We start from the raw sequence: 27927 nt of genomic DNA on the forward strand, positions 1-27927 counted from the left end.
GTTTCCGATTCTGTGTCTCCCTCTCTCTCTGCCCCTCTCCCGTTCATGCTCTGTCTCTCTCTGTCCCAAAAATAAATAAACGTTGAAAAAAAAAAAACAGATTAAAATTATTTTAATTATGGTAAGACACATATAACAAAATTTACTCTTAACTGTTTTTAAAGTAATGTCTATTCACTATCACTAAGTACTTTCATAGTGTTGTGCTACCGTCACCAGCATCTTGCCACAGAACTCTTTTTATCTTGTAAGACTGAAACTATACACATTAAACAGTAATTCTCCATTCTCCCTTTCCCCAGTCTCAATAACCATCATTCCACCTTCTCTCTGTGACTTGCACTGCTGTAAGTATCTTATATAAGTAGAATCATACAGCGTTTGTCTTCTTTTGACTGGCTTATTTCACATGGGGTAATCAAAGTTCATTCATCTTGTAGTGTGTGTCACAATTTCCTTTTTCTTTAATGTTTGCTTATTTATTTTGAGAGAGAAAGAGAGAGAGCGAGCAAGCCAGGGAGGGGCGGAGAAGGAGAGAGAATCCCAAGCAGGCTCCACGCTGTCAGCACAGAGCCCAACACGGGACTTGAACTCATGAACCATAAGATCATGACCTGAGCCCAAAATCAAGAGTCTGATGCTTAACTAACTGAGCCACCCAGGTGCCCCACAATTTCTTCCTTTTTAAAAGTGAAATAATATTCTATTGTATGTATATATCACATTTTGTTTATCCATTTAATGACATATGTTTTGGTTGCTTCCATCTTTTGGCTATTGTAAATAATGCTCATATGAACATATGGGTAAAAATACCTGTTTGAAACCTTGCTTTCAATTCTTTTGGGTATATACTTAGAAGTGGAATTGCTGGATCTTATGGTAATTTTATTTTTAATTTTTGAGGAACTGTTATACTGTTTTCCACAGAGGCTCTCCCATTTTACGTTCTCACCAACAGTGCCAAGGGTTCCAGTTTCCCCACATTTTCACCAACACCTGTTCTTGTTTGTTTTTAATCTTTTTTTTTCCCTTTTTTATTTTAGAGAGCGCGCGAGCAGGGGAGAAGGGCAGAGGGAGAGAGAGACTCTTGAGCAGGCTCCACACTCAGTTCAGAGCCCAACATGGGGCTCAGTCCCACAACCCTGGGATCATGACCTGAGCTGAAATCAAGAGTTGGATGCTCAACCAACTGAGCCACCCAGCCACCCTTTTCTTTCCTTCTTTTTTTTAACAGTAGCCATCCTAATGAGTATGAAGTGGCATTTTGTGGTTTTGATTTGCATTTCCCTAATGATTAGTGATGTTGAACATCTTTTCATGCTTGTTGGACATTTGTATCTCTTCTTTGGAAAAATGTGTATTCAAGACCTTTGTCTATTTTTAAATTGTGTTCTTACTGAGTTGTAGGAGTTCTTTATATATTCTGGATATATATGCATTTTCAGATGCATGATTTGCAGATGTTTTACCCCATTTTGTGGGTTGCTTTTTAATTTTGATGATTTTAATCTTTAATGCATAGAAGGTTTTAATTTTCATGAAATTCAGTTTTTTTACTTCCTCTTTTGTTGTCTATTTTTTTTTTAATTAAAAAAAATTTTTTTTAACGTTTATTTATTTTTGGGACAGAGAGAGACAGAGCATGAACGGGGGAGGGGCAGAGAGAGAGGGAGACACAGAATCGGAAGCAGGCTCCAGGCTCTGAGCCATCAGCCCAGAGCCCGACGCGGGACTCGAACTCACGAACCGTGAGATTGTGACCTGAGCCGAAGTCGGACGCTCAACCGACTGAGCCACCCAGGCGCCCCGTGTCTATGTTTTATAGTATTATAACCAATAAATCATTGCTAAAGTCAATGTTATGAGGATTTTTTTTCTCTATGTTAACACTAAAAATATTTCAGTTTTAGGTCTTACATTTAGGTCTTTGATCCACCTGGGGTTAACTTTTGTATATGATGTAAAGCAAGAGCCCAGCTTTATTGTTTTGCATGTGGATATCCAATTTTCACCGCATTTGTTAAAAAAGCCTGTCCTTTCCCCATTGAATGGTCTTGGCACCCTTATCATCTGTATGTCTTCTTTGGAAAAATGTCTATTCATGTTTTCTACCCATTTCTTAACTGGATTGTTTTTTGGCTGTTGAGTTGTATAAGTTCTTTACAGATTTTGGATACCAACCCTTTATCAGATATGTCATTTGCAAAAACCTTCTCCCATTTTGTAGGTTGCCTTTTAGTTTTATTGATTGTTTCCTTCACTGTGCAGAAGCTTCTTATTTTTATGAAGTCTCAATAGTTTATTTTTGCTTTTGTTTCCCTAGCCTCAGGAGACCTATCTAGTGAGAAGTTGCTATGACCAATGTCAAAGAGGTTACTGCTTGTGTTCTCCTCTAGGATTTTAATGGTTTCCTGCCTCACATTGAGGTCTTTAATCCATTTTGAATTTACTTTTGTGTATGGTGTAAGAAAGTGGTCCAGTTTCATTCTCTTGCGTGTTGCTGTCCAGTTTTCCCAATACCATTTGTTGAAGAGACTTTATTCTGTTGGATATTCTTTCCTGCTTTGTCAAAGAATAGTTGGCCATATAGTTTTGGGTTCATTCCTGGGTTTTCTTTTCTGTTCCGTTGATCTATGTGTCTGTTTTTGTGCCAGTACCATATTGTCTTGATCACTACAGGTTTGTAATATAATATGAAGTCTGGAATTGTGATGCCTCCAGCTTTGCGTTTCTTTTTCAAGATTGCTTTGGCTATTCAGGGTCTTTTGTGGTTCCATACAAATTTTAGGATTGTTTGTTCTAGCTCTGTGAAAAATGCTATTGGTATTTTGCTAGGGATTGCATTAAATGTGTAGATTGCTTTGGGTGGTATAGACAGGTTAACAATATTTGCTTTCCAATTCTTAAGTATGGAATGTTTTTCCATTTCTTTGTGTCGTCTTCAATTTCTTTCATCGGTGTTTTATAGTTTTCAGAGTATAGGTCTTTTCATCTCTTTGGTTAGATTTATTCCTAGGTATCTTATTGTTTTGGGGTGCAGTTGTAAATGGGATTGATTCCTTGATTTCTGTTTCTGCTGCTTCATTATTGGTTTATACAAATGCAACAGATTTTTGTACATTGATTTTGTATCCTGAAACTTTACTGAATTCATGTATCAATTCTAGCAGTTTTTTGGTGGAGTCTTTTGGATTTTCTGTATAGAGTATCATGTCATCTACAAATAGTAGATCCTTGCCAATTTGGATGCCTTTTACTTCTTGTGGTTTCTGATTGCTGTGGCTTGTACTTCCAGTTCTATGTTAAATATTCGTGGTAAGAGTGGACATTCCTGTCTTGTTCCTGACCGTAGTGGAAGAGTGCTCAGTTCTTCCTCAATGAGAGTAAGATTAGCTGTGGGTTTTTCCTATTTGTTGGCACCCTTATCAAAAGTCATTTGACTATACATGTGAGGGTTTATTTTTGGACTTTCTGTTTTCTATTCCATTAGTCTGTGTGTCTCCTTATGCCAGTACCACACTGTTTTGATTACTGTAGAACTTTGAAGAAAGTTCTGAAATCAGGAAGTGTGAGATCTCCAACTTTGTTCTTCCTTTTCAAGATTGTTTTGACTATTCAGGGTCCATTGAGGTTCCATATGAATTTTTCTTATTTCTTGAAAAAAACATAATTGGAATTTCGATATGGATTGCACTGAATCTGTAGGTAGCTTTAGGTAGTATGGCTGTCTTAGTAATATTAATGTTGTAACCATGAATTCAGGATATCTCCATTTATTTACATCTTCTTTAATTTCTTTCAGCAATGTTTTATAGTTTTTTCATTGTACCAGTTTTTCATCTCGTTAATTCCTATTTTATTCTTTTTCATGCTATTGTAAATAGAGTTGTTTTCTTAATTTCCTTTTCAGATTGTTGATTGTGCATAGAAATACAAACTGATTTTGGTGTGTTGACTTTGTATTTTGCTACTATGCTGAATTTGTTAATTAATTCTAAGTGGTGGGGGTGATGTAGAGTCTTTAGTGTTTCTACATATAAGAGCATATCATCTACAAATTTTAGTTTTTCCTTTATAATTTGGATTTTTAAAATGTATTTTTCTTGACTAATTGCTCTGGCTAGAACATCTAGTACTATACTGACTATAAGTGGTCAAAGTGGGCATTCTTGCCTTGTTCCTGATCTTAGAGAAGAGTTTTCAGTCCTTCACCATTGAATATGATGTTAGCTGTTGGCTTTTCATATATGGCTTCTATTATGCTGAAGTAGTTTCCTTTTGTTGCCAGTTTGTTCAGTGTTTTTATCATAAAAGGGTGTTGAATTTTATAAAATGCTTTTTCTGCATCATTTGAGTTTTTTCCTTCATTTTGTTAATGTGTGTTACATTAATTTTTGCTGAACCATCCTTGCATTCCAGCAACAAATTCAACTTGGTCATGGTGTATAAGCCTTATAATATGCTGTTGAATTCAGTTTGCTAGTATTTATTGATGAGGTTTACATCAGTGCTCGTAAGGGATATTGGTCTCTAGTATTCTTATGGTATCTTTGGCTTTGGTATCAGAGTAATGCTGGCCACATAGAATGAGTTTGGAAGTCTTCACTCCTCTTCATTTCTTTGGAAGAGTTTGAGGAGGATTATGTGAATTCTTAAACCTGTGATAGAATTCACCACAGACGCTATCTGGTCTTAGGCCTTTATTTGTTGGAAGGCTTTGGATTACAGATTCAGTCAACTTACTAGTTATGGGTCTGTTCAGGTTTTCTTTCTTTATGATTCAGTCTTAGAAGGTTGTGTGTTTCTTAGAATTTGTCCATTTTATCCAATTTATCGGCATGCAGTTGTCCATACTACTCTCTTATAATCCTTTTTATTTCTCTATAATTGGTAGTAATGTGGCCCCTTTCATTTCTGATTTTAGTTACTTAAGTCTTGTTTTTCCCCTAGTCAGTCCAACTAAAAGTTTGTCAGTTTTGTCAATCTTTTTGAAGAACTAACTCTTGGTTTTGTTGATTCTATTATTTTTCTATGTATTTTGTTGATCTCTACTTCAGTATATTCTTTTTCCTAGCTTTGGGTTTAGTTTGCTCTTTGTCTAGTTTGTTCACATGTAAAGTTAGGTTGTTGATTTGCAATCTTTCTTTGTTAATGTAAGCATTAACAGCTTTACATTTCCCTTTTAGCACTGCTTTTGATGTATCCCATAATTTTTGGTATGTTATATTTTTCTTTTCATTGGTTTCAAGATACCTTGTGATTTCTTCTTTGACCCATTGGTTGTTTAAGTGTGTGTTGTTTAATTTCCAAATATTTGTGGATTTTTCCAGTATTATTTTGCTATTGACTTCTAGTTTCATTTCATTATGATTGAGAAAGATAATTTGTATGATTTCAGTCTTTTAAAATTTATTAATGCACGGGGGCACCTGGGTGGCTCAGTTGGTTGAGCATCCAATTTCGGCTCAGGTCATGATCTCGTAATTCACAGCTTCAAGCCCCGTGTTGGGCTCTGGGCTGACAGCTCAGAGCCTGGAGCCTTCTTCAGATTCTGTGTCTCCCTGTCTCTCTCTGCCCCTCCCCCATCACGCTCTGTGTCTCTCTCAAAAATAAATAAAAACATTAAACATTTTTTAAATTTATTAATGCATGTTTTATGGACAGCATATAGTCTTATCCTAGATACATGTTTACTATTTTGATAAACTTTAGGATTTAAAAAAAAAAATTCTTGAAGTCAGTTTGCCAAACTGAAAAATCTGAGAGAATGGTGCTCCACAAAGACTGTGCTTATTTCAGATAGTTTCTGCAAGTTTGGGGATCTTCAGGGCCACTCTCATTTGACTAGCTGGCTACAGATAAGAGGGTGCCTACAGTCACCCTCAGGTTTGATAACTCACAACAGTGACCTCCAGAGGTCAGGAAAGAACCATATTATGATTACAGTTTTATTGTAACAAAAGATAACAAAGAACCAGCCAAAAGCAGAGCCACCAATGGCAAGGTCTGGCAGAGTTGCAAACATGAAAGGGCCTTCCAGACATCTCAATATTCAAGAGAATAAGCTTTCAAGAGAGCTTCAGTGTTACAGAGTTATTTGTTTGTTTGTGTTTTGGTTTAACTAGGTAGGCATGATTGAGTGGATCATTGCCCAATGCCCAACGTGATTCAATCTCCAGCCTCCTTCCCTTCCCAGACTGATACCATGATAGCTCAAAGCACCAACCCTTTAATCACATGGTTGGTCTTTCTGGCATGGCTAGCCTCCATCCTAAGTCATCACATTAGCAAAAACTATCTAGGGGCATGCCATGAGTCATAAACTATAGCTATAGACTATCAAGTATGGGGGCACCTGGGTGGCTCAGTCAGTTAAGTGTCTGACTTTAGCTCAGGTCATGATCTCACAACTCGTGAGTTCAAGCCCTGCATCAGGCTCTGTGCTGAAGCTCAGGGCCGGAGCCTGCTTCAAATTCTGTGTCTCCCTCTCTCTCTCCCCTCTGCCTCCCCCCATTCGTGCTCTCTCTCTCTCTCTCTCTCTCTCTCTCTCTCTCAAAAGTAAATAAAATATTAAACTATCAGGTATGGTCCAAGGGCCTCACAATTATACTCCTTCCAGTAACTTAGAGTGGTTAGAGGGTTACCTTTTGGAACTATGGACAAAAGCCTGCCAAATTCTTTATTACCCAGTTTTTTAAAAAATTCACTATGAGGCTCTGACTGTAATTGAATGAAAGTAATAGGTTAATTTTAGAATTAATGGCTTTACATTTTGGTTCTTCATATAGAAAAACAAAGTATCATCTTCTCCCTTTATTCAAATTTAAGGTGGGGGGCAGGTCCCTCATTAGAATTGTAAAGCTTTTTGCTCATTTCTTGCAAAGTTTATTTTTAGGGTATTTTCCCTCTTCATTGTTGTTGTCAATGTTATCTCCTGATGTTATTTTCTTTATGCCTTCTTCTATTGCTTTTTGAAATTGATTCAGAAGTTGCAAAATGATACAATCTTATTTGAAAAAAATAAGTATAAATAGTATAGTAATCTCCCTTCTTCTACATGGCTTCTACATTCTTATTTGCCTTTTATTTATGGTATGATTCATTTCTGGTGTTTTGCAAGTCACAACATATTCATAATTCTTTTTAATGGTCACTATTATTAGCTGTTGTTATTATTACTTGTGTGACATTTCTTGACTAATATTCCAGTACTGTGTGTGTTTTGTGATTCTGTATTTTAATCTTTTTCAGTATAAATCATTGAACAAGTTGATTTTCAAAAAAAATTTTTTTAACATGTATTCATTTTTGAGAGATGGAAAGGGACAGAGCATGAGTGGAGTAGGGGCAGAGAGAGAAGGAGACACAGAATCTGAAGCAGGCTCCAAGCTCTGAGCTGTCAGCACAGAACCCAACACGGGGCTTGAACCCACAGACTGTGAGATCATGACCTGAGCTGAAGTTGGATACTTAACTGACTGAACCACCCAGGCACCCCAGAACAAGTTGATTTTCATTACAACATTTAATTTCATATCATGTGATATTAATATTCTTAGCCATGATTTTTTTGGTTTACATTTGTTCCTTCTTAATCTCTTTTGGTTTGTTCTCTTTTCCCAAATATCTTAATGTTGGAGTGCTCTGGGGTTCATTACTTGCTCCTTTCTCTTCTCTTTATACTCATTCTCTTGGTAATATATTCTCTTTAACTGCCATGTATATGCTGGCAATTTCTAGTTTAAAATCTCTAGTCCAGACTTCTATCTTAAATTCAGTCTTATGGGTCCATAACGCTGCCTTCTCAGCATTTCCATTTCAATGTCTAAAATCAACTTGGCTGGGTGGCTGTCAGTTAAGCGTCTGACTCTTAATTTCGGCTTGGGTCATGATCTTGCAGTTCGTGAGTTTGAGCTCTGGATCAGGCTCTGTGCAGACAGTGTGGAGCTTGCTTGGGATTCTCTCCCTCTCTTTCTGCCCCTCCCCCGCTCATGGCATCTCTCTCTTTCAAAATAAATAAATATTTTTAAAAATAAAAATTAAAAACACTTTAAGTTTATTATGTTCAAAACTGAACTCCAGATCTTACATATATCCCCACCTAAACCTGCTGTGCCCATGGCCTTTCCCATCAATGTTGATGGCTAATCCATTCTTCTATTGCTCAGAACATAAACTTTGAAGGCTTGCTCATCTCTTTTTACTGTTATTTTCCATATCCAATCTGTCAGGATATCCTCTTGGCATTTCCTACAAAATACATCTAGAATTTGGCCACCTCACTATACCTCCATTGATAGCTCTCTGGTCTGGATCCTCATCATCTTCACCTGGATTACTACATTCATAGGTCCCCTTACTTCTTCCATATTTGCCTCCATTCAGTATTTTCATTGAACTGTACATAAGTATCACTCCTCTACTCCACAGACACTTCAGTGGCTTTCCATCCCACTCAGGATAAGAACCAAATTCCTTAGAAAGTATATGAACCTTAAATAATCTTATCTTTTATTTCCTGACTTCATCTCCTACAACACCTCTCCAGACACACTGGCCTTCTTGCTATTCCCTAAACATATCATATGTGCTTCTACTTTTAGGCTATTTCTTCTGCCCACGATGCTCTTTCTCAATATCTAACTGACTTCTTCACTTATTTCAAATCTTTTCTTAAATGTTAATTTATTAATTATTCCTACCTCTGACTTTACCAACATTCCTAATCTCTTTTACCCTGCTTTTCTTCTTCTGAAGCACTTAGTACTTTCTAACATATAATAAAATTTACTCATTTAGCATTTATTTCCTATCTCCCCCAAGAATATAAGGTCCATAAAGGTAAGGATCTTTGTTTTGTTTAATATCAAAAGCATTAGAAGACTTTGGCACAAGGTTTGATAAATATTCTTGCAAGAAACAACTATAATGTTATTTCAGTGCTTCTATTATTCATACATGCATAAAATTATAACCGAGTCCATCCATCTCCATAATTCCTTATTGACATGAGATTTACCTTTCTGATTTTTAAAAAAATGTTTATTTTGAAAGAGAGAGAAAGTGTGAGGGAGGGGCAGAGAGGGGGGCAGGGACAGAGGATCCAAAGTGGGTTCCATGCTATCAGCACAGAGCCTGATGCAGGGCTTGACCTCACAAACCGTGAGATCATGACCTGAGCTGAAGTTGGATGCTTAACCTACTGAGCTACTCAGGCACCCCTACCTTACTAGTTTTCTTATAATTTCTAATCATTCCTCTTCAAGTTTCTGTATGATCTATTTTCAGTTTCTTACAAACATCAGAACTACAAAAGCCGATGTTCTTGTGGGTTTTATTTGTTATTAAATTCACATACTTCACTTTATGAATGTAAATTCAGAAATGTTCCTTCTGGTACATCATAGAGGAGACATGTTTTTAAATTATTTTTCAGGCTGGGAATCTAGGTGTGAGACTGAAGAATTAACCTCAAAGCAAGATATTTATGAAGCACAATCATCCCAGAAGATTCTAGAAAAACTTACAAGCTGTGGCCTTGAGTATTCCAGTTTAAGAGAAGAATGGAAATGTGAGGACCATTTTGAGACACAGCCAGTAAATCAGAAGGCATGTTTCAAGGAAGAGACAATCACTCATGACGAAGCCCTTGTTAATAAAAGAGCACAAGAATATAACAAATCTTGGGGAAATTTCCATCCAAACACACTGCTTCATACACAACAGATAACCACCAAAGAGGAGAAAATACATAAACATGATACACATAAGAAAAGCTTTAAAAAAAATTTAATGGCCATTAAGCCCAAGAGTATCTATACAGAGAAAAAACTTTTGAAATGTAATGACTGTGAAAAAGTCTTTAGCCAGAGCTCATCTCTTACTCTTCATCAAAGAATTCATACTGGAGAGAAACCATATAAATGTGTAGAATGTGGAAAAGCCTTCAGCCAGAGATCAAATCTTGTTCAACACCAGAGGATTCATACTGGAGAGAAACCCTATGAATGTAAGGAATGTAGGAAGGCCTTCAGTCAGAATGCACACCTAGTTCAGCATCTGAGAGTTCATACTGGAGAAAAACCTTATGAATGCAAAGTGTGTAGGAAAGCCTTTAGCCAGTTTGCTTACCTTGCTCAACATCAGAGAGTTCATACTGGAGAGAAGCCTTATGAATGTATTGAATGTGGAAAAGCATTTAGCAATAGATCATCCATTGCTCAACACCAGAGAGTTCATACTGGTGAGAAACCTTATGAATGTAATGTCTGTGGGAAAGCATTTAGCCTTCGTGCATACCTTACTGTACACCAGAGAATACATACTGGAGAGAGACCCTATGAATGTAAGGAATGTGGGAAGGCTTTCAGCCAGAATTCACATCTTGCTCAACATCAGAGAATTCATACTGGAGAAAAACCTTATAAATGTCAAGAATGTAGGAAAGCATTCAGCCAGATTGCCTACCTAGCCCAACATCAAAGAGTTCATACTGGAGAGAAGCCCTATGAATGTATTAAGTGTGGGAAGGCTTTTAGCAATGACTCATCCCTTACTCAGCATCAGAGAGTTCATACTGGAGAGAAGCCTTATGAATGTAACGTTTGTGGAAAGGCTTTCAGTTACTGTGGATCCCTTGCCCAACATCAGAGAATTCATACTGGAGAGAGACCCTATGAATGTAAGGAATGCAAGAAAACTTTCAGGCAGCATGCACACCTTGCTCATCATCAGAGAATCCATCTTGGGGAGTCACTCTCACCACCCAATCCAGTCAATCACCAAGTTCTCTAGACACTATCTCATAAATATATCCAGAATTTATATTCTTTTTTTTCTATCTCTAAAGTCACCGTAGATTCATCTCACCTCAATCACCATACTGTAGCTTTCCAAGAGGTCTTCCTATATCAACTTTTGATCCCCTTAAATTCATTCCCACCATGCCCCAAACTGATTTTTTTGAGTATAAGAATACATCACTGCCTCCAGTTAAAACTTTTTTTTCTTTTTTGGCTTATTATTTTCTTAAGCTACCATCCTCAGTCTTTAAATTGTCTATGAGGTGCTTCATTATCTGGTTCTTACATACCTTTCAGTCTTATTTTATTTATTCCAGTCTCCTTCACTGAGCACTAGGCACTTCCCAGGACTAAGAGCTTAGATTCTGGAAAATCAGCTCTACAACTGCTGTGGCATTGTACGACTTTGAGTAATTTGTTTGACTTATCTAAACCTCAGGGTTTTCTTTAATTCTTAAAATAGGGATAATAAAGGATACTGTATTGTAGAACTGTGATTATTAAATGATATAGTGTCTGTTGTAGACTGATGCATATAAAGGAATAAATTTGCATGTAAAGTGCTTCACGTAGCACATCAATTGTAGCAGATATTCAATAAATCATAATAGCTAACGTGTATTGAGTGTCTACTCTGCACCAGGCACTGTTCTACATACTCAGCATATGTTACTTACTCCACAGCTAGAACAAAATTCTTCAGTGGACAAAGTAGAACATCCCTGGGAAGCAGCAGGTCAGAATTAAGAAAACCTAAAAATTTTAGAAACATAAGTGGGAGTCTTTGCACTCTAGATACGTAATCAGGATAGACAACAAGTAGTAGAACTACTAAACCTACAACCAGTTTTAGGAAGTTTCTAAAGAGAATTGGATAAACAATATAAGGAGAATGATGATTGAGAAGAATACAGAACTCACATTTAGATCAAGAAAAGAATAGAGGATCACAACTCCAAAAAACCAATAAACATAGAAATTCATACTGTCCCATAAAAATATACCAGGCCCACGCAATTGTATGGGTGAATCTAAGTAATTTAAGAAGCATTTAAATTGTTCTACACCACAGAAAAAGTATAAAGTTTGTGAATGTTTTAGCCAGTGGTTGTAAAATTTAAACCAAATAGGAATTAAGGGTAAAAAGCTACAGACAAATATATATAGGGTTTCCTATATATATATAATATATATAATTTCTCCTTCAGTGAATATTGAGTACCTACTGTTTGCTGGACATGGTTTTAGACACAAGGAGACAATAGTGATCAATACTAAGACTATGTCTTCATGGAGTTAAATTTCAAAGGCTAAAATCATTAACACTTAAATATAAAACAATAGATTTTCTAGACCTAGCAAAATGAAAAATAATAAACTGAGGAGTATTATATGGTCTAAGCTGAGGAGACAGCCTAATAAAAGTTGTCAGCTATTCCTAATTCACAAATTCACTCCAATTAGAACCAAAATTCCTCAGGTCTTTTTTCCTTTTAATTTCACAGCTTTGTTCTAAATTCATCTATGAAGTGTGAACTCTTAAGCAAGACAGCTGTCGAGTCTGACCTATTTCTAGAAATTCTGCATATGATTAAGATAGCTTAGACCCATAGAGAAAAGATGCATTTGGGGTTATTAGAATAATTGTTTATATCCATTACAGTAAGGGAAAAGCAAATAAAATCATAGTGAACTATTTCAAAATCATTACATTGGCAAAAGCATCATAGTACCAATTACTGGAAAGATGTGGAGCAGTACGAATGTTCATACAGTGCTATTGGAAGTAGTTGTATTTAGGATAATTTAGCAATATCTAGTAAAGTTGAAAATGCGTATACTCTCTGACCCAGCAGTTCCACACTTAAACCTCTTATAGTCTCTCCTCTCTTTATGTGTCTAGAGAAGTATACATGAAAGTCTATTTCAGTATTATTTAAGAATGAAAAGCTTAAAGCAATCAAAATAACCATTAGGGTGAATAGAAGTTAGATCCCAAGTTAAAAAGAATGAAGTAGAGATATTTCTGTCAGCATGGATAAATCTTAAAACAATATTAATGAAATTGAACTAGACAGTATTTTGTATTATATGGTACCATTTATATAAAGTTTGAAAATATGCAAATTGATGCTATGTGTATTTTCCATGGCTAAATACCATATAGATTTAGTATAACAACATTCATGGAAATAATAATTAAATCCAAAACAGTGGTGACCTCTGGAAGGGGAGAAAAATGAGCTTGAGAAAAGGATGCAAAAGGAGATATCTGTTAATCACTCACTTCTTTAAAAAATAAGCAAACATGGCCAATTCTTATAAATTGATAAAGCTGGTTGTTGGTTTATAGGTAGGTTCTTATTCTCTATATCTTTCTGTATATTTAAACTACTTCATAATAAAAAAATAACATTTAAGTATTTGCTTTTGTCAAGTTACTTCCTTACTATATCTCAGGCATGCCACTGGTGTTCCCATCCTTATTCATCATTCCCTTCAGAAAGAAGCTGACACATAATTGATTTCAGATGCAATCACTGTTAACAATTTGGTATATCAGTGTTTTGACAATGACTGTATTCTTATGCTGACGGTTTTGTGACCTACTTATTACACATTTTCCCCCATCAGTCTTTTTCTTCCTCCCCAGCTTTACTGAGTTGTGACTGACAACACTGTATGTATAAAGGTGTACAGTGTGATGTTTTCATATATTTATACATTGTGAAATGATTACTACAATCAAGCTAATTAACATATCCATCACCTTACATGTTATCGTGTGTGTGTGTGTGTGTGTGTGTGTGTGGTGAAAACACTTGAGGTCTCTGCAAATTTCAAGTATACATTAACTATAAGTTACCATGCTTTACATTAGGTCTTCAGCACTTACCCTTATAACTGAAAGTTTATACCTCTTGATCAATATCTCCCTTTCCCCCCACTCCCCAGCCACTCATCACCACCATTCTGTCACTGTGAGTTCAACTTATTATAGTCTACATGTAAGTTAGATCATACAATATTTGTTTTTCTGTGTCTGGCTTATTTCAGTTAGCATAATGTCCTCCAGGTTCAGCTATGTTTTTGTAAATGGCAGGATTTTCTTTGTTTTTAAGGCTGAATAACATTCCATTGGATGTGTGTGTGTGTGTGTGTGTGTGTTTTCTTTACCCGTCTACAGACACTAAGGTTTTTCCATATCTTGGCTACTGTAAATAATGCTGCAATGAAGATGGGCATGCAGATAAGTTTGAGATCCTGATTTCATTTCTTTGGAATATATACGCAGAAGTGAGGTCATATAGCAGTTCTATTTTTAATTTTTTGAGAACACTACATACTGTTTTCCTTAATGCCTGTACCAATTCACATATTGACCAAAAGCGTACAAAGGTTTCCATTTCTCCATGTCCTCACCAACAGATATCTTTTGCCTTTTTGATAACAGCCATCCTAACAGGTGTGAGGTGATAACTCGTTGACATTTTTGTGGTTTTGATTTTCATTTCCCTTATAATTAATGATGTTGAGCACTTTTCATGTACTTGCTGGCCATTTTTATATCTTCTTTGGAAAAATGTTTATTTGGGTCCTTTGCCCATTTTTGTTATTGTGCTTTTTTTTTTGCCATTAAGTTACATTAGTTCCTTATATATTTTGGACATTAATCCCTTACCAGATATGTAGAATCATATTTTATGTATCTGGTAAGGGGTTAATATTTTCTCCCATTTCATAGATTGCCTTTAATTTTGTTGATTGATTCCTTTGCTGTGCAGAAGCTTTTTAGTTTGTTGTAGTTCCATTTGTTTATTTTTGCTTTATGTTGCCTGTGCTTTGGTGTCAAATACAAAAATCATTGCCAAGACCAATTTTAGTGAGCTTATTCCCTATGTTTTCTTATAGGAGTTTAATGATTCCAGGTCCAAATGAAAGTCTAATACATTGTGCATTAATTTTGGAGTATGGTATAAGATAAAGATCTAATTTTAATCTTTTGTATATGGGTAACCAGTTTCCCCAATACCATTTTTTTAAAGAGATTATCCATTCCTCATTGCATTCTTGGTGACTTAGTAAAAAACTAGTTGACTGTATATGCAGAAATAAATCCATCATCATTCTTAACATTTACAGAGAACCTTTCTGTATGCACCATGATTTATTAATTCCCTGTTCTTTCCAACATTTTTAAATGTCTAGATTTTTCATAGGCCAATTACTATCCTTTCAGAACTTTTTCTCAGATGTTAAAAGGAGATAATACCTTTTTCATAGAATTGTTGTATGAATTATCATCACACATATTAATGCCTAGCAATGCTTAATGTTAACTGTTACTATTCTATAAAATGCATGGGGGCAGTGGAAAGGGAACTGGAAAAGGGAAATGGTGTGAAGTCATTATAGTAGAAACAGGAGATTGAAATTCACTTAAGACAGGTATGTAGCACACAGGAACAAAGATATGTAGTAAACTCCGGATTAAAAGATGTATGCCTAAATTAACTTGGTCACTATGTTTATAATCACTGTCCAGCATAATTTTTATTTCTGGTGACTTAGATTTTTTCACTATACTTTTCTTATTTATAAGTCAAATGTAAACATAAGCAATTAAAATATCAAAGAACTTATTTACCACTGTCAGAACTTAAAAGAAGCCCCAGACCTATATGCCTGCATGATTGGGAATATTAACAGGGGATAGGATGACAGAATGAAGCAGAGCACTTATCTACCACACTCCAGGGAATGAAAATTAGTAAAAGCAGTTAAAAAATAAAGTGACTGCCCTCATTTCATGTCTATTACCTCATTAATAGCCTTTAGATGGAAATATATAGATGCACAGCACTATAGCTCAGTCCCTTATAGTAGCTTAGGAAAGAAATACTGTACTTAAATACTTTTGTCATAGGTCCCTAGGATCTGGAATGTCACTGTGCTTCTTATAGTCTATGCTCATAAACATCTCTGAGGTGGGCTATGTTCACCAGGCAGCCAGGTATTGAACAGGAAGGAATATACTCCTAAGTTTTTAGACTGACAAGTAGATACAAAAGAGAGAATCCAAATTTAAACTTCCCAGTTCCTAAGGCAATTCTCCATATATCTCTAGCCCTACTGAATTACAAAAAAAAATACTGCATTACTAATTGTCAGAGAATACTTAAAATAACTCTAAGCTCTTGCCATTTTTTATCTGGAGTCTTTTCCATTTCTTTAAAAAAATTTTTTTTTAACATTTATTTATTTTTGAGACAGAGAGAGACAGAGCATGAACGGGGGAGGGGCAGAGAGAGAGGGAGACACAGAATCGGAAGCAGGCTCCAGGCTCTGGGCCATCAGCCCAGAGCCTGACGCGGGGCTCAAACTCACAGACCGCAAGATCGTGACCTGAGCTGAAGTCGGATGCTCAACCGACTGAGCCACCCAGGCGCCCCAGGAGTCTTTTCAATTTCTGATGGGTTCCTTCTCAGCTATATTGAAGTAACTAGATCAGCACTGCCCAATAAAAATATATTATGAGCAATAAAACAATATATGTAATGTCAAATTTTCTAGTTGCCACATCAAAAACATTAAATAGGTGAACTTAATAGTAAGATATTTTACAAACTATATCTAAAATATTATTTCAACATGTAATAAAAAAATAGTGTGACATTTTACATTCTTTAATTCAGACTGACCACCTTTCAAGTGCTCAATAACCATGTGACCAGTGTAACCATATTGGATAGCTAGAACTAGACCTTTATCAGAAGGAACAGGCAGGTAGAGAAAAACTGCTAAATATACAAAAACACTCCAGGAATCTAACAGAAGGACACCAAATAGAAAAAATGATACTCAATGAAACAGAATTGAAAGAAAAAAAGGGAGAGAATTTTTCTAGAGCTCTAATTGTATTCTCAGTGTACTAAAAAGAGAGCGTTCTGAAATTTTTTTTTTAAATCAAAGATGATTCAAAGAAGGAAAAAGAAAGAAAATGATTATCAGAATAGATATTGTAGCTATTTTAAATGACTTTCTGAAAAACTAAAAATCAAATGGCAGGAGTACTAATAACCTCATTTGAAGAAGTAAAATACCAGATACTCTGCAGAAGGGAAAGAGGGACACAAACTCACCGACAATGGTGCAGGATCCTTGTGTTTCCCTCTCTCTTTCACTGTTTCTCTGGATTCCTTAATATTTATTGTGTGAGAAACCACTAAAAGAACTGAAACCAGGAACGGGTAAAAGATACTGTCTCTTAAAGGTGAGAGCGTAAATAAAACCTCTTTGATGAGTAACTTGGCAGGATCTTCAAAAATATAAAATGCAAATACCCCAATTCATGCCCATGTATGTATCTACCTTGTACATTACAAATAAACATAAAAATTCACCCTGAGTAGTGAAAATGAAATATAAGTTGGTATAAAAGGCATGGAAAGAAAGGTGGATAGGAAACAAAATATGATTAAAATACTATTTTTTAAAAATAAAATTTTTTCATTAATACTTCACTTCTCAAAGAAGAAGCCTTCAATCATTCCTACCTTCACTCTTAACTTCTGGTCTTGTCACTTTACTTTGAAATATTTGTCACCAAGGACCATTTATTTTGTAATTCCAAAGGTCTAGGCTTTCCCTTTTTCTGAGTTTGGTACTTTTCTAACTCCCTTTCATATACTATTTTCTTCTTTCTTCTTAATAGCTAAAATCATATTGTCTTAGTTCTTCTATTTTATTTATACACCCATAAGTCTTTTCTCTCAGTATTCATTCTTCATAACTGACCTCATTACCTCCCAAAATGTCAAGCATGTGGTTGATGCCACAATCATATCTGTAATCCTGAGGATGTTTTGATATTCAGTCTCAATTATCCACTTCAATTTTGCACCTAAATCTCAAAATCTCAAACCTTAAGTTTCCCAAGCCAATTACATTGTGTGTGTGTGTGTGTGTGTAGGTATTTACCAAACCAACACTTCTGATGTCCCTTTATATGTATGTAAATGTCACAGTTTCCCTTCCAATCAAGCTTAAAGCTAAAATTTCAAATGTTTTCTAGGCTGCCATCTATAGTATCCTTTATTGTTGGAACCTTATGTGAATAATATTACATGGACATATTATTATTCTCCATTATTTTATGCATTATTTGAAATTTCTGATCAAGTTTAATGTTCTCCATAAAGATCAAGCACATCTTTGCTACATTTTAAATTGTGGGTTTTTTTAAGTTTATTTATTTTGAGAGAGAGAGCACGAGTGGGTCAGGGACAGAGAGAGGAGAGAGAGAATCCACGCTCTCAGGTGGATTGAACCAATGAACTGTGAGATCATGACCTGAGCCAAAATCAAGAGTCAAAGGCTCAACCAACTGAGCCACCCAGGCAGGCGTCTTTGTAAATTGTGTTTTTTAAAGTTTTTATGCTGATACATAAAAATACAATAGATTTTTGTTTAGTATTATATTCTGCACCTCTCTTAGTTCTAATATTTTTTCTATTGATTTAGATTCTCTTGGGCTTTCTATATCTTCTCTGAATAATGACAACTTCTCTTTTAGTAATCTTTCTATTGTGTCTTCTGGCCTTCCCTTCCCTTCTTCCTCTCTTCCCTTCTTCCTTTTATATTTTATTTGCTTTGCTAGAACCTCAGTATAATGGTGAATAGAAGTAGTATTGCTAGATATCCTTGTCTTATTTTGAATTTTTAAGGAAAAATAATTCTAATATGTTACACTTTAAGTATGATGTTTACTGTAGGTTTTTAAAGATAGATATCCTTTATCAGATTAAGAAATTTACACTCTTTCTGGTTTAATTTAAAAAAACAAGAACAGTTTTGAACTCCAACGAATATTTTTTTCTGAGATTCTTAATATGGTTTTTACTCTTTAAGTCTGTTAACAGATTTTTCTAATGTTAAGCTAGCCTTGCATTCCTAGGACAGACCACCTTGGTTGTAATGTGTGTATATATGTGTATAAAAGCCATATTTAGGGGCGCCTGGTGGCCTAGTAGGTTAAGCATCTGATTTCAGCTCAGGTCATGATCTCATGGTTTGTGAGTTCGAGCCCCACATCGGGGTCTGTGTTGACAGCCTGGAGCCTGCTTCAGATTCTGAGTCTCCCTCTTTCTCTCTCCCTTCCTTGCTCTGTCTCTGTCTCTGCCAAAAATAAGTAAACATAAAAAAATTTTTTAAGCCATACTTATTTTCTAATATTTGGCTATTATTTTTGACTTTATAATCATATGACTGATATTTAATTTTCCTTTACTTTTCTCCCCATTTTTGCCTTTATGGTATTATTGGTTTTATACAGTGAATTAGCTGATGGGCATTTACTCCTATTCTTTGGAAAATTTGGAACATAAATGTAATTATTTGTTTTTTGAAAGCTTGGGGAAACTCAACAGTAAAACTGTTTGGCCTGATGTTTCTTTTTGGAGGTGTTAAAGTAGTTTTTCAAATTCTTTATTATCTATTTAAATGTTCTATTTTTTGTAGCTTTGGGAAGTTATTTTTCTGAGAAATTTTTCATAACAACTATATTTTCCAACTTATTAGCATGGAGTTTTTCATATATTCTCTTATTTTATGTATCTCTACAGCATCTCTTGTTGTGTCCCTACTTTTACTCCTAAAAATATTTGTAGCTTTGTTCTAGTTTTTAAAAACCCTGGCAACAGATCTTACATAGTTGACCCTTGAACAACACAGGAGTTAGGAATGCCAACCCCTCTGTGTAGAAAGAAATCTGTGTACAACTTTTGACTCTCCAAAAACTTAATTATTAATAGCCTACTACTAACCAGAAGACTTAACATAATCAACTAACATTATTTTTTTGTAATATTTAAAAAAAATTTAATGTTTATTTTTTGAGAGAGAGCACAAGCAGGGGACAGGCAGAGAAAGAGGGAGACACAGAATCTGAAGCAGGCTCCAGGCTCTGAGCTGTCAGCACAGAGCCCCATGCAGGGCTGGAGGTGGAGATGATGACCTGAGCTGAAGTCGGACACTCAACCAACTGAGCCACCCAGGCGCCCTTCAACTAACATATTTTTTATGTTATATGTATTACATAGCATATTCTTACAATAAAGTAAGCTAAAGAAAATTTATTTATTTCTGAGAGAGTGCATGCACGTGAGTGGGGGAGGGACAGAGAGACAGGGAGAGAGAGAATCCCAAATACGCTTCATGCTGACAGCGTAGGACTCAAACTCATGAACCGTGAGATGATGACCTGAGCTGACATCACGAGTTGGATGCTCTACTGACTGAGCCACCCACGTGCCCCAAGAAAAGAAGAAAATCATAAGGAAGAGAAAATATTTTAACAGTACTTTACCCTAGTTATTGAAAAGATCTGTGTATAAGTGGACCCATACAGTTCAAACCCATTTTGTACAAGGGTCACTATGCTTCAATAGTGTCTTAATTAAAAAGCTTTTGTCTGTATCGGTCCATTCTTGTAGCTATACTTTCTAGTTCATTAATTTTTAAACTTACTTTTATTTTCTTTCTCCTATTTTTAGTTTTCTTTAACTCTTTGGGAAGAGACACTTCTGTCAATTCTGAGTGGGCTGCTATCTATATCTAAGTGTGTTTGTGAACAGATACATACACTGAGGTCAGCAGGCCAGGATACACTTGCTGTGCTTTCCAAATTAATCCTTCCCTTGATTTTGGATTTAGCCACCTCCTACTTCAGCTTCCACTCATTCTGGTTATGGGATACTCTTCAGGGCCTGCCTTTTGTGGTGTTAATATAGTATGATGGAAGATAGTCTGAGCTGCCATTTACCTCTTTAATTTTATACACATTTTTAAAGTTTATTTATTTATTTATTTTGAGAGAGACAGAGACCGCATGAGTGGGGGAGGGACAGAGAGAGTGAGAGAGAGAGAATCCCAAGCAGGCTCTGCACTGCCAGCACAGAGCCCAATGCAAGGCTTGAACCCACGAAATCATGAGATCATGACCTGAGCCAAAGCCAAGAGTTGGATGCTTAACCAACTGAGCCACCCAGGCACCCCTTTCTTTAATATCATTTTATATTCATTCAATCTCTCAAAGATTTCTCAGTTTTGTGAGTGGTGATACTTTGTCTTCTTGTTTTTGAGCATGACTATATTTCTAACACACTGGCCTTTACTTTCTCAAAAAAAAAAAAAAGTTTTATTTTCTGACCAGTTATTATTCCCACTGTTTTTCTAACTAGTTATTATTCCACTATTTATTATGCATATTTCTTTCCTCCAGAGCACTTCAAAAGTTGTATTTTAAATATATTTATTTGTTTATGAGGAACCTGGTCTGAAATTGAAGCTTTCTCCCTCACTCTCTCTTTCTTTCTCTTACATGGAAAAAGAACTTTGTGTATTCATTAGGCCCATAGTCTTCTCACTCCATGGTGATTTTTATATATTGAATATGGGTAAATCACGTTTAAAAACCTCCAGTAAATGACTATCAATATCTGTCTCCTGATCTGAGTAGATTCTCATGAAGAACCCATACACTGAAAATCATCCATACTCTAACACAGAGACAAATACATAGGAGGTATTAATGCTGATTAACCTGTGCAGCAAGGGAAGTGATGTGCCATTACCAGTCTGATTCCTGAATTTCAACACGTTGGTGCTGTGGAGAAGAGATAAGCAAATGCATATTCTCATTTAGTGTTTATAATAATGCTGTGAGAAAGGGATTTCATTCACATCCCTATTATACAAAGAAAAATCTGAGGCTCAAAGCTGTTCCTAAAACTTTAATACCAATTTTCAAAATGAAATACTAGAAGTCTGATGGAAAATACAAGAACAAAATTATTTTATTGCTACCATTATCTTTTGTGAATGTGATGGGATCATGTCAAGGATATGAGAGGATATTGGAATAAGGAGAAAGGATTATATAATTATTTGAGCTGTGTTTTTATAGATAGATAATTAGTAAACTGCTGTAAGACTTTTTAAAAATGTTTTTATTTATTTTTGAGAAAGAGAGAGAGACAGAGCATGAGTAGGGGAGGGTCAGAGAGAGAAAGGGAGACATAAAACCTGAAGCAGGCTCCAGGCTCTGAGTTGTCAGCACAGAGCATGACACAGAGCTCGAACTCATGAACTGCAAGATCATGACCCGAGCCGAAGAGAGACTTAACTGACTGAGCCACCCAGGCGCCTGCTGAATTGTACTTTTTAAAGGGTGAATTTTATTGTGTGTGGATTATATCTTAATAAAAGTAGATTAGAAGAAAACAATGTGCTTCATTTAAAAGTCTTACATTGGGGCGCCTAGGTGGCTCAGTTGTTAAGGGTCCAACTTTGGGACCAGGTCATGATCTCAGGGTTCATGAGTTCAAGCTCTGCTTGGGGCTCTCTGCTGTCAGCATGGAGCCCACTTTGGATCCTCTATCTCCTTCTCTCTGCCCCTACCCCATGCTCTCTCTCTCTCAAAAATATACACTAAAAAAAAAAAAAATACAATCCAGCATTTTAAACACACACACACATGAACACACACACACACACACACACACACACACACACAGTACAGCAGCCAGGCTCTGGCAACCACTAATCTACTTTCTGAGTCTATGAATTTGCCTATTCTGGATATAAATGGAATCACAGAATATGTCGTCTTTTATGATTGGCTTCTTTCCACTAGCATGATATATTCAAAATGCATCCATGTTGTAGTATGTAACATGCAGCATTTAAATTCATTTTCCTTTTTACACAAAAATACTTTATGCTTTAGAGAAGTTTTAGGTTCAGAGCAAAACTGATTGAAAGGTACAAAGATATCCCATATATCCCCTGTCCCCATACACATGTACCTGCCCCATTATCAACATCCCCCACTAGAGTGGTACATTTGTTATAGTTTATGAATCTTCATTGACATATCACTATCATCCCAAGTACATAATTTACATTAGGGTTCATTTTTGGTATTGTTTATTCTATGTGTTTGAATAAATTTATGATGACATGTTTTTACCATTACATTATACAGAGTAGTTTCACTGCCCTAAAACTTCCCTGTGTTCCTTTTATTTATCCATCCCTGTCCAACTGACCACTGGCAACCACAGATCTTTTTACTGCCTCCAAAGTTTTGCCTTTTCCAAAATGTTATATAGTTGGAATAATATAGTGTGTTGTTTTTTTTCAGACTGATTTCTTTCACTTAGTAACATGCATTTAAGTTGCCTCCATGTCTTTTCAAGGCTTGATATGTCATTTCTGTTTAGCATTGAATAATATTCCATTGTTGGATGTATGACAGTTTATTTATTCATTTTGCTGCTGAAGGACATCTTGATCACTTCCAAGTCTTGGCAATAATGAATAAAGCTCATATAAACACTGTAAGCAGGTTTTTGGGTGTACATAAGTTTTCAACTCCTTTGAGTAAATACTACCATATGATGATTGCTGCATCATATGGTAAAAGCTTCATACCTTTTTATTGCTAAAAAAAAATATTCCATTGTATGGCTATGACACTTTATCTATCCATTCATCAATGGATGGACATTTGAATTAATTCCACATTTTGACTTACATGAATATTGCTGCTGTGAACATTTGTGTATGAGGCTCTGCATGGACATATGTTTTCATTTCTTTTGTATATATAACATAGAGTAGAACTGCTAGGTCGTATGGTAATTCCATGTCTAATTTTTTGAGGAACTGCCAAGTGTTTTCCAAAGTGACCACATCATTCTCAACACCAGTGTATAATGGTTCCAACTTCCCCATATCTTCACCAACACTTGTTATTGTACATCCTTTAGAGTATAACCATCCCAGTGGGTATGAAGTGCTACTTATGATTTTGATTTGCATTTCCTTAATGACTAATGATGGTGATCATCTTTTCATGTGATCTTTTAATCATTTTTCTTATTGGCAAAAAAAGGGGGATGCCTGGATGGCTAGGTTGGTTGAGTGTCTGACTTTATTTCAGCTCAGGTATGATCCAAGGGTCATGGGATCCAGCCCCACATTGGACTCTGCACTGAGCATGGACCCAGCTTAAGGTTCTCTCTCTCCCTCCCTCTCCTTCTCTCTCTCTCCCTCTGTGTGGGGCTCTCTGCTGTCAGCATGGAGCCCACTTTGGATCCTCTGTCTCTCTCTCTGCCCCTCCCAACTCCTCTCTCCTGATTGCACATGCTTTTTCTCTCAAATAAACAAAAATAAATAAATCACATGTTTATTGGCCATTTGTATATCTTTGAAGAAATGTCTATTCAAATCTTTTTTCCAATTTTTAAATTGATGTCTCAGTTCAGGCTGATATAACAGAATACCATAGATTGGGTGACTTAAACACATATTTACACAGTTATGGATATTAGAAGTCCAAGACCAAGGCCCTAGTTTGTAGATGGCCATCTTCTTGTTGTATTCTCACATGGTCAAGAAAGAAATCATCTCCATGTTTCTTTTTATAAAAGCACTATTACATTCATGAGAGCTCTACCTTCATGATCTAGCTACCTCACAAGTGCTGTACCTCCCAATACCATCACATTGGAGGTTAGGATTTCAACATATGAATTTGGGGAGAACACAAATATTCAGTCTATAATGATTGGGTTCTCATTTTGTTGAGCTTAATATATTCATTCTTTATATATTCTGAACATACCTTCTGCTATGGTTTGAAGTTTGTGTTGCCCCCCCCCCTCATCCCAGCCCACCCAAATTCATACATCAAATCCTAAAGCCCAATGTGATGGTAACTGGATGATGGGAGGCTTTGGGAAATGATTAGGTCATGGGGGCGATCTTTCATAAATGAAATTAATGCCCTTATAAGAGAGGCCCCAGAGTGACCCCTTGCCTCTAACTATGAACCAGAAAGCAGGTCCTACTAGACATGCAATCTGCTGCCATCTTGATCTTAGACCTTCTAACCTCCAGAACTACAATAAATTTCTGTTGTTTATAAGCCACCCAGCTATGGTAATTATTTTTTATTTTTTAATTTTAAGTGGACTCCACACCCAGCATGGAGCCCAACAGGGGGCTTGAACTCATGACCCTGAGATCAAGACATTGAGCTGAGATTAAGAGTTGGATGTTTAACCAACTGAGACACCTAGGTGCCCCTACTGCAGTAGTTTTTATAGTAGCCAGAAGGACTAAGACAAGTCCCTTATCAGATATGTTATTTGCAGACATTTTCTCCCATTTTGTAGGTTGTCTCTTGTAAACAAAAAATTTCAAAAATTTCTAATGTATCTATTTTATCTTTTGTTGCTTATGCTTTTGGTATCAGATCTAAGAAAACATTACTCAAAGGTCACAAAGATTTACACTTATATTTTGTTCTAAGAGATTTAGTTTTTGTTCTGACATATTTCTGTAGAAACTGATATGATCATATAGTTGTTCTCTTCATTCTATTAATGTAGCACATTACATTGATTTTCATAGGTTGAATGAACCACCCTCAAAGGACTGGGATAGATTCCATTTGATAATAGTATGTAATTCTTTTACTAGGCTGCTGAGTTCACTAGAATATTATTATTGCTAGTGTTATGTTGAGGATCTTTGCATCTATATTCATCTATATTCACAAAGGATACTGGCCGATAGTTATTTCCTTACAGTCGTTTTTTTGTTTGTTTTTGTTTTTGTTTTTTTACTTATTTTTTGGCTTTAGTAGCAAGGTAATGTTGACCTCACAGAATGAGTTTGGAAGTGATCCCTCTAATACAAGTTTTGGGAAGAGTTTGAGGAGTATTGGTGTTAATTCTTTAAATTTTTGTAAGAACTCACCATGAAACCATTTGAACCTGGGCTTTCCTTTGTTAGGAGGCTTTTGCTTACTGATTTAATTTCCTTTTTTGGTTATAGGTCTGTTCAAATTTCCTATTTCTTCTTGGGTTGTTTATGTAGTTTGTGTATTTCTAGGAGTATATTTCTAGGAGTTTGCCCATTTCATCAAGGTTATCAGATTGTTTAGCCTACAATTGTTTATAATATTATAATCCTTTTTATTTCTATAAAATTGGTAATGTCCTACTTTCATTTCTGATTTTAGTAATTTGAGTCTTCTCTCTCTTGTCTGTTTTCATAGTCAACCTAGCCAAAAGTTTGTCAATTTTGCTGTTATTATCAAGGAACTGACTTCTGGGTTTGCTGATCTTTATTTTATATTGTTTAGTTTATCTGTGCTCTAATCTTTATTATTTCTATTCTTCTTACAGCTTTGGGTTTAGATTATTCTTTATTCTAATATCATATGGAGTAAAGTTAGGTTATTGTTTTGAGATCTTTCCTTTTTTTAATGTAAATATTTACAGCCATAAATTTCTCTTAGCCTGATTTGGATGCATTCTGTAAGTTTTGGTGCATTGTGTTTTTCAGTTTGTCTGAAGATATTGTGTGATTTCCTTTGTGATTTATTCTTTGATGCATTGATTAAAAGTCTGTTTAATTTCCACATATTTGTGGATTTTCCACTTCTCCTGCTATTGATTTCTAGTTTCATTCCACTGGGTCCACTATATCCTATAAGTTTTGGTATGTTGTGTTTTCATCTTCATTCATCTCACGCTATTTTATAATTTTAATTTTTAGAATTCTTATATAATCCAGTGTTCTTTAAAGAGTGTGTTGTTTAAAAAAAAAAGACTCTTAAATACAGAGAAGGAACTTGTGGTTGCTACAGTAGAGGTTGGTGTGGGGATGGGGGTGGACAAAATAAAGGGAATTAAAAGGTATAAACTTCCAGTAATAAAATAAATAAGTCACAGAGATGAAAAGTATAACATAAGGAATACAGCCAATAATATTATAATAATGTTGTATGGTTACTACACTTACCATGGTGGGCACTGAGAAATGTATATAGAATTGCTGAATCCATGTTGTACACCTGAAACTAACAAAACTAACTGCATATTAATTACACTTCAAAAGAAGTGTGTTGTTTAATTTCCACATATTTGTGGACTTTCCCTCTGTCCTACTGTTATTTCTAGTTTCTTTCCATTGTGACTGGTAAAGATATATGGCATATTTTCATTCTCTCAAAATGTATTAAGACTTGCTTTGTGGTTTATGATCTATCCTGGAGGATGTTCCATGGGCACTTAAGAAAAAAATCCATGTTCTGCTGTCAGGGGTGGAGTATTCTGTATGTCTGTTGACTCAGTGTTGTTCAAGTCATCTATTTCCTTATTGATCTTCTATTTCATTGTTTTATTCATTATTTTGTTTTGTTTTCAAGTTTTCATTTACATTCCAGTTAGTTAACATACACTGTAATATTAGCTTCGGGTGTAGAATTTAGGGACTCATTGTTTTATTCATTATTGAAAGTGGAGTATTCAAGGCTGTAGGTATGATTGTATAACTATTTCTAATGTTCAATGTTGTCACTTTTTGCTTCATAATATTTGGCAGCTCTGTTGTTAGATGCATATTATAGACTGTGTGCCCCCGAAATTCATATGTTGAAGCCCCGACCCCTAATGTGATGGTATTGGGAGATGCAGTCTTTGGAAGATAATTTGGGTTAGAAAAAGGCATGAGGGACAAACCTTGATGATGGGATTAGTGGTCTGATTGTAAGAGACACCAGAGAGCTTATTCACTATTTCTCTGCACTTGGACAAAGAAGTGGTCATGTGAGCACACAGCAAGATCGCAGCCATCTGCAATCCAATAAAAGAGCTCTCATTACAAAAAAGAGCTCTCACCAGAAATTGACCATGTTGGGACCCTGATCTCCAAATTCCAGCCTCTAGAACTGTTAAGAAAAATAAATTTCTCTTGCTTAAGACAGTCTATGGTATTGTTTTATAGAAGCCCAATCTAAGACACTGTATATGATTATAATTGTTTTATTAATAATTATTATATTTACTTAGATTGAAGTTCTTTTTTTTGACTATGGGAAGTGGATTTATTTTTTTTTTCATTTAAATTTTAGCCAATATACAGTGCATTATTGGTTTCAGGAGTAGAATTCAGTGATTCATCACTTACATACAATACCGAGTACTCATCACAAGTGCCCTCCTTAATTCCCATCACCCATCTAGCCCATCTCCCACCCATCTCC

The 27927-nt window shown here is 35.6% G+C and overlaps 1 protein-coding gene across 2 annotated transcripts in view; it reads left to right on the forward strand.

Annotated features, from left to right (window-relative positions):
• ZNF570 (zinc finger protein 570) overlaps positions 1 to 11420 on the forward strand; it is a 36552-nt gene extending 25132 nt beyond the window's left edge. For both annotated transcript variants that reach the window (XM_047078150.1, XM_047078151.1), the window contains exon 5: positions 9440 to 11420. In XM_047078150.1, the coding sequence (XP_046934106.1) occupies positions 9440 to 10797 (1358 nt within the window). In that variant the 3' untranslated portion in view covers positions 10798 to 11420. The remainder of the gene's footprint in view (positions 1 to 9439) is intronic.
• Positions 11421 to 27927: the final 16507 nt, after the last annotated feature.

The sequence above is a fragment of the Lynx rufus genome, unplaced genomic scaffold (genome assembly GCF_022079265.1).
Source record: "Lynx rufus isolate CCGP_SWC_20201006 ecotype Redwood Valley unplaced genomic scaffold, mLynRuf1.p SCAF_16, whole genome shotgun sequence".
Classification (NCBI taxonomy): domain Eukaryota; kingdom Metazoa; phylum Chordata; class Mammalia; order Carnivora; family Felidae; genus Lynx; species Lynx rufus.